The sequence below is a fragment of the Bubalus kerabau genome, chromosome 18 (assembly GCF_029407905.1).
Source record: "Bubalus kerabau isolate K-KA32 ecotype Philippines breed swamp buffalo chromosome 18, PCC_UOA_SB_1v2, whole genome shotgun sequence".
NCBI classification, from domain to species: domain Eukaryota; kingdom Metazoa; phylum Chordata; class Mammalia; order Artiodactyla; family Bovidae; genus Bubalus; species Bubalus kerabau.
Genome location: NC_073641.1, coordinates 18,915,526 through 18,923,706, shown reverse-complemented (window position 1 = coordinate 18,923,706; position 8,181 = coordinate 18,915,526). Strand labels below are relative to the sequence as shown.

The following is an 8,181-nucleotide window of genomic DNA, read 5'->3' as shown; positions in this document are numbered from 1 at the left end:
TTCCAATTTTTTAATTTTAAAACTGTATGTTTTATATTATCATTACAGGGAGATTAACAATGACTAGAGAAAGCAGGGCACGATAAATGTGTTTCCTCCATATCAAGTCCTAAAACTAGAAGCAAATGTCACACGTTTGAAGGTTTGTACAGAATGCTGTAAACAGTTTCCACGGTCCCTGTCCACAAGGCCTTCCTGTTCTGCCAGGATGAAGAATCCTGCTTTCCACACGCTGGTGTGGTCAGACTATCAACTGACTACCGAAAAGGCACATTTCTTCGTCAACTTTATTTGGCCCTCTGTCCTTGAATCATAGTTACTGGTTTTATGGTCCAGGGCAAATAGTCTTGAACTCTACAGCAGAGCCAAGACATCTGCATCCGATGCATCATAAATCCAGCAGTCATATCCCCTACTCCCCGCCCACGCCGAGTTTCTTTTTGAATGGCGATGAGCCGTAAGTCAAGGCCATGAAAAGCGGATCTTCATTCCGACTAAGTGTGGGTGACAACTCAAAGGTGTTTCTTCTACCACTGGATGGGAAATCTTGGGACATCTCGCACAGGCCACCTCTAAGAAGCAATGGAGGTGACACTGTCAGATGAGACACTGAACCCATGCTGTCAATGGCCGACCCCTAAATGCACATCCCCCAGCCTCGCGCTCCAGCTGGAAAGCCCAGAAACCGCAGGGAGCTTAATCCATTCCAGCAACAGTGCAAATTCTTGGAAGCGCAGATTCCCGCCTCTTTCAGGCCGCGCGCCGAAATCAAACTAGACGCAGGCTCTCCGGGGGCCTTGCCGCGCGCGCTCCGCTCCCTCCGCCGGCCTAGCCTCGGCCGCCGCCCGCCCAGCCGCGGAGCTGGGCGGGGCCGCCTCCAGGCAGCGGGGCAAGGCGGGCCGACCAGGAAAAGACGCGGGAGGCACGCTCTGCGCAGGCGCGCGGCGCCCCGCCTCCCCAGCGTCGGCTCTTGGGCGGGCGGCGCGGGTCCTCCCACTCTCCCCCGCGCCGCCGCACCGCCCTGGCCCTCGCTTCACCCCGACGCCGCGGCGTGCGCGTCCTCCCGCCGGCCTGCAGGCCCGGGGCCTCTGCCTGCCAGCCCGCCGCTGCTCCTCGCGGCCCCGGCTCGCGTTCACGCTGTCGCCCGGGCCGGCGCGGCCGCGGGCAACCGCTCCCCCTCCCACACCTACCCCGCCCCCTCCCCGCCTTTTCCGCCCTCCGGTCCCCCTCCCTCGGCCCGCCGCCGCTGCTCCAGATGAGGTGATGGCAACGGCCAACTTCGGCAAGATCCAGATCGGGATTTACGTGGAGATCAAGCGGAGCGATGGTGAGCCTCGCCGCCGCCCCTGCCGTCCGGCCCGGCTGTCGGCTCTGTGCGGCGGAGACGCGGGCGCCGGTCGCCTCATTGATTGCTCCGCCGGGCTGTGGGGGCGGGAAGGCGGCGGCCGCGGCGCTTTTGTGTGTGGCGTGTGTGCGAGTGAGGCCAGCTTGGGGTCCGCCCCGGGTGCCGCTGCAGTGCCGAACCGGGGAGGGGCCCTGCGGGGGGCTGGGCCGGGGGGAGGCCGACGGGGAAGGGCCCGGGGGTCTCCGGTTGTCTTCGGGTGGGTGCGCCGGAGGGTCCCGGGTCGGGGGGCCCCCCGCTCCTCCCCGGGGACCCCCGCCCGGGGCCGGCAGGCTCCGATAGGATTGACCCAGCCTCGCGGCTCACCCCGGCCTTTTCATTTTCCGGCCTCATCTCTGAGGGGATGGGGGGTGGGGAGAGCGTGAAGACCAGAGATTTCAGCATTTAGGGAACCGACTACTGGTCCGAGGCCAAGGTGGGAGAGAAAGGCCAACCCCATTGGTTTCAACTGTTTGGTTGTCAGGTTTCTTCGTCTTTCATTTCTCGAGCATGCCTCTTTCTTTTTTGCCAGTCCCTTCCTTGGAAGAAGGATGGGGAGCCTGTGGTGCTCAGCCATGAATAAGGGTGGGGGAGCGAAGGGAAGAAGTATTCGATAAGCTTCTCAAAGGTGATGAGACTGAAAGGGAAGGAGCAGGATGATCCTTGTCTGTGCGGGGCACTCCTGAGAGGGTGGGGGTGGACGACCGGATGTTGATATTCTCACACCCTCCTGAGAGGTAACCGAGAGAAAAGTGTAATACGAGGTGGAGGCACATGCCTAATTAAAATTATAAAGAGAGAAAAAGCCCTAGGCTTGTGTCTCTTTCTATAGGTTTCTCTTGGGGAAAATGTTTTACGCCCCTAGCCAGCCAGGATTGGAAATAATTTATATTGTAAAGGAGAAAACGCATGGAGGCGGGTAAAATTATGTTTCAGTCCAAACATTGAACGAAGTAGAGGTGTGTAATACCGACAGGCGTGCGGTGTTATCTAATCCTGTGCCTTTAGGTTATGGCTTATTATCGTTTAGCCTAGTCAGTGGTAACTCTCGCTGTCTCATCTACAGCCTCTACCGAGAGGCTTCTACAGGTTTGATCAAGTTATGTGAAGCTTAGATTGACTGCCTTGCTTATCTGTGATAACATATATTGGAAGACCCTGTGCAGCTAATGATTTTTTTTTCCCTTTCCTTATATCTGACATAATTTGTGTCAACATTATTATGCAGTATGTGAAAAGATTAATTATAACACATTGAGCTTTAGAAGTTACCCATAACACTAGCGGGGAAGAGATGTCTCTTTTACTTTGGTTGGGGTTTCTTCATATTTTCTCTTCAAATTGCTTTCCTTAAGCTGTGCTGTTACTGTAATTTCATTTTTAGGTAAATGCAGGTTCACTGTATACTAGTAAAAGTAGGGTTTATATATATTATTTAAAATTTGGTGGAGAAGCAATAAAATGTGTGAGTTCTTTACATTCTAAGACTTTTAACTGTGATTGTAGGTTTAACTATAGAATTTATCAGAAAAAGTATGATACTTGAAAGGTTTGGTTAATTTTATGTTTTCTGGGCTAACATCTTTTTAAATGTGTCAGACTGCAGACAGTTTTGGTTTTGGGGGGATTCTAGGATATTCTTTATTTAGTACTATATTTAGTACTCTTTCTGGCTTCATCTTCTGCCTATACCAGAAACCCAGACATCTAAGAGCTTTGTGTTCTTACATAAGTGCTAGTAACCTAAAATTACATTTCAAAGCAGTTTGCCCTTGAGAAATAATGGAAATCATTACAGTGTATTTCATCTTAACTTACAGTCATGTATGTATTTCTGCTCCTCAGGTGCATAGTAGAGTTGAAGGTAACAGATAAGCAGAGAACTTAAGGGAATGATCATTTGCATTGGGTAGTGGTGTTTGACAGTAGAAATTGATGTCTGGGAGACTCACCTAAAGCCTTCCCTTTTTCACTTTACAGAAGCTGTTTTGTTTCGGCCCATTTCTATGGTCTATCTGTTTGGATAAAACACTAGTGATCGTTGTAACAGAAATAAACTTTGTAGTTGGATGAGCACTAATGTAATGCCTGAGACAGGAAACCACATCAGTGAAGAGGGGTGTTCTAGACTGCTGTTCACTGGTGATTTGATGTTTCTCTGCATGCTTGCTAAGTCATGATCCTTGTCCTTGTTTCTGAGCATGCTTCTCCCATCTGCGATGCTCATATATTAAAAAATATATATTTCCAGGTAATTAATGTGGACTTGTTAGTATCTTTCAACACCCTGCTCAAAACCAATTCCCAGTATGTTTTCATTGATTACTAAAACTGGATGGCCAGTCAGTCAGTGAATTCCTAAGTCATTAGGAGACTCATGAGACAGCATATTTCCTTAAGTATTAATTTTTTTTTTACATTTTTCTTAATATTATGTTTTCAGACTGCACCAGAGAAGGGGTGGTATGGAGAATGCTATTGATGGATGGCAGACTGCCCACTCCTACTTCAGCCACAGCCTGGGCATTACAGGATTTTAAATTCCCAGAATTCATCTGCTCCTCGATGAGTTCGTTGCATATAGTTTTTGAGTGAATCACTCATTATTGAACTTAGTTTTCTAACGTTGTTTTGATTAATCATTACGTCAAAATCTTACCTGGAAGGAAAACAGTTCCATCTATGCTCATCCTGTGCTGCCGCTTCCTTATTCTGCTCCCCACCCCCACCCCACTGCCTCATTCAGGCCTCTTAGTTCAAGATTCCCAGTGTTCATTGAAATTGAGTGATCTAGCAAGGCTTACTGACTGTTTTGGTATTCTAAGATTAGAAGTGACAGAGGTTAGGCTTGGACTCCTAAGATTATTCCTACCCATAGGAAATAACCTGGCATGAGATTGGACTGGTTTCTGGAAATGAACACTCAATGTTTGTTGTCTTGCATGTGTCTTTCTATTATCTTTCTGATTCAGTTTCTTTTTGAATCTAATGACTCTAAAAACTTCAATCTTAACTGTTGTGTAGCTAGGTAGTCTTCATTAGGAGACCTCACACACACAAAACTGCACTGTTATATTATTTCTTGTTTGTTCTACAGTAGCTTTGACTATCCTTTGGAGGCTGGGGGAGTGATGAGAAATGTTTTGCACATTTGGAAGCTGCAGCCACGATGGAATTATTCTTCGAGGTGTCTTAGTCACATAATTGATAAATGTGATCTAAAGAGACTCATGCACCATTTCAACCAGACAGATCCTTGGAGATAATCAAGTTCTCATTTTTAAAGATGTGGAAACTGGGTCCCAAGTCACTGTAAGTGACTTGTCTAGATTCATACAGTGGAAGCCAAGAGCCTGGCTTAATGTGGCCTAGAAACCAGACTGTCACCTGTGACAGGAAAGGAAGAATTCTCTATTATTTGGGAACCATATACAGCTTTTTCTAGCCCAGTTAAGAAGTCAGAAATTGCTTCTCACTCATGGGAAAGCCACTGGAGAGCAGCGTTATAGAGCCTAGTTGGAATGGTCTGGTAAAAAGTGTTGTGGTATGTTTACTAGGTCACAAAACTCAAAAATTGTGAGAGGAAAAAATACATCTGTTTCTTAATTAAACAGTGAAAAGAGTGCTTTAATTAAGCATCTGAAATCCAGAGGAAAGAAGATTTCAAAGGACCCATCAGGAATCTTGGAGTTTAGGGCAGGCCATCTTAGAAAAGATTTTAGTGACCTAATTCACTACCTATTTTGCCACATTTATTCTTCTGCTTATTTACTTTTCCATGTCATTAGACAGGCTTTTAGAGAATGGACTGTGAATTTAGTTAATAAAAATGAACCACATAGCAGTATAGTTCCTTTTGGTACAATTATGTGATTTTGATTATGGAGTGAGTGGAATGGAGGGAATTGTGGATTCAGTTCAGGTCAATTCGACTGCTCAGGCATGTCTGACTTTTTGCGACCCAGTGGACTCCAGTACGCCAGGCTTCCCCGTCCATCACCAACTCCTGGAGCTTACTCAACCTCATGTCCATCAAGTCGGTAATGCCATCCAACCGTCTCATCCTCTGTTGTTCCCTTCTTCTGCCTTCAATCTTTCCCAGCATCAGGGTCTTTTAGTGAGTCAGTTCTTCACATCAGGTAGCCGAAGTATTGGAGTTTCAGCTTCAGCACCAGTCCTTCCAGTGAATATTCAGGACTGATTTCCTTTAGGATGGACTGGTTGGATCTCCTTGCAGTCCAAGGGGCTCTCAAGAGTCTTCTCCAACACTGCAGTTCAAAAGCATCAATTCTGTGGTGTTCAGCTTCCCTTATAGTCCAACTCTCATATCCATACATGACTACTGAAAAAACCATAGCTTTGACTAGACAGATCTTTGTTGGCAAAGTAATGTCTGTGCTTTTTAATATGCTGTGTAGATTGATCATAGCTTTCCTTCCAAGAAGCAAGCATCTTTTAATTTCATGGCTGCAGTCACCATCTACAAGATTTTGGAGCCCCCCAAAATAAAGTCTCTCACTGTATCCATTGTTTCCCCATCTATTTGCCATGAAGTAATGGGACCAGATGCCATGATCTTGGTTTTCTGAATGTTGAGTTTTAAGCCAACTTTCTCACTCTCCTCTTTCACTTTCATCAACAGGCTCTTTAGTTCTTCTTCGCTTTTTGTCATAAGGGTGGTGTCGTCTGCATATCTGAGGTTATTGTTATTTCTCCCGGCAGTCTTGATTCCAGCTTGTGCTTCTTCCAGCCTGGCATTTCACATGATGTACTCTGCATATAAGTTAAATAAGCAGGGTGACAATATACAGCCTTGATGTACTCCTTTCCCTATTTGGGACCAGTCTGTTGTTACATGTACAGTTCTAACTGTTGCTTCTTGACCTGCATACAGATTTCTCAGGAGGCAGGTCAGGTGATCTTGTGTTCCCATCTCTTTAAGAATTTTTCATAGTTTGTTGTGATCCACACAGTCAAAGGCATTGGCATAGTCAATAAAGCAGAATTGTGGATTAATGATTTCTTTTTACATGGTGATTAGTGTGATGTTGGTTATATATTTTAGGTCTTCATAATTTTTCAAATAGGTTATCTACCTGGATCCTCCTAGAAACCCTGTGAGGTAAGTAGGGTAATTGGGTGGCAGATTCATTGCTTTATAGGTGAAGAATCTGAGGTTGGAGAACTTGGCAAGATCATATGGTTAATAAAGAGGCTTGACTTGGATCAAAACCTGAGTCCTTTTGCTCCCAGCTCTCTTTAGATGCTGGCAAATGTTTGCTGATGATAGTATGAAGTTAATCACTTTGTGTACTTTGATTTTTTTTTTTTTTGAGATATAAAAGCATCTTTAGCTTTAGATAACCTACAATTAGTAATGTTGCTTAAATTTGCCCAACCGGTGAGATCAAATTGATTTCTCATATTGTATTCACTCTAAGTGTTAAGATTCTTGAATCTAAGGCTTTAAAGCCCCTTTTCAATAGTCTGTCACTTGTTGCTTCCAGAACTACCACAGAAAGAAATCTATATTTTTTGCCTAGTCACTTGAATTTTGTGACAGAAATTTTCGAACTGTGGGGAAAGGCTATTTGTTTATGTGTGATAATTTTTTAAAATATCTAGAGAAAATAGCAAAGAGCCAATTAAGCTCATTTCCATACTTGTAGGAAGAAGGTACAAGTATGGAAAATCCAGACCAAGATTTCCTCGAGAGATCATCCAGACCCATTCTTTCTAGTCACAAGTAATACTTGTCATTAATATTACACTTATCTTTTGCAAAGCTTAATTCTTAGAATTAACCACCCACTTTGCTTTTAACACCTCTGTCCTGTAACTTGAAGTAATCTTTTAAGGTGTTTGTTTTGAGATTGTAGTTTTGAGCTTGAGAATAGATACAGTTTTTAAATCCTGGGTAAAACTAGTTTTTCACTCTTGTGGTCCAGTTGTGGAGCAAATATAGGAGGGTTGCCCTTCTGTCACACACTAACTCTTATAATTAAAATAGTACTAATATTATTATAGTGTCTAAGTGAAAATAGATGTTAGAACCTCACCATATTAAGCATTTAAGTGCTTAATTACACATAGTGGATGCTGTGCCATATATTGTGTGTATGAGAACTAAATACAAATTATTGATCATGGGATATGTCTAGTGAAAGCTTACACAAACTGAAATGGAGTATCGTTTCATCGTTGGTTAACCTTTCATTTAACTTTCTGCTACTATCTCCCAAGGGTAAAGGCTTCCCAAGTGGCACTAGTGGTAAAGAATCCGCCTGCTAATGCAGGAGATGCAAGAGACGTGGGTTTGATCCCTATGTTGGGAAGATCCTGTGGAGGAGGAAATGGCAACCCACTCCAGTATTCTTGCCTGGAAAATTCCGTGCTTCTAAATCTAGTCCTGGCCTTCTTTCATTTGAGGTATTGCATATTTTTCTCTGTACCTACTGCAATCAGCTTGCTGTTCAAATGGGCTTTTACTAGAGTGTGAGAGTATTTTTGTGTGTAGACCTTAAGTGATTATGCCATATCACAAAATAATGTGATCTCATAATTCTTTGTTTCCTTATTACAGAGTTAATTAAATATACCTTAAAAAATACTTAATTTATTTATTTTTGGCTGTGCTGGGTCTTCGTTGCTGCTAGATGTGGCCAATGGGAGCGACTCTAGTCATGGTGATTCTCTCGTTGCGGAGCACAGACTCTAGGGCACACGGACTTCCGTAGTGCAGCAGGTGGGTTCAGTAGTTGGAACTCACGGGCTCTGGAGCCCAGGCTCAATAGTTGTGG

At 44.6% G+C, this 8,181-nt stretch overlaps 1 protein-coding gene across 6 annotated transcripts in view; it reads left to right on the top strand.

Moving 5' to 3' along the window:
• Positions 1-978: 978 nt before the first annotated feature.
• The window catches only part of KIF2A (kinesin family member 2A), a 68,521-nt gene continuing 61,318 nt past the window's right edge, over positions 979-8,181 (top strand). For 2 of the 6 annotated variants that reach the window (XM_055555081.1, XM_055555084.1), the window contains exon 1: positions 982-1,327. In XM_055555081.1, the coding sequence (XP_055411056.1) occupies positions 1,264-1,327 (64 nt within the window). In that variant the 5' untranslated portion in view covers positions 982-1,263. Of the gene's footprint in view, positions 1,328-7,790; positions 7,811-8,181 lie in introns of those variants that run through there. The other 4 variants (XM_055555082.1, XM_055555088.1, XM_055555086.1 and 1 more) reach the window with 4 other exon arrangements.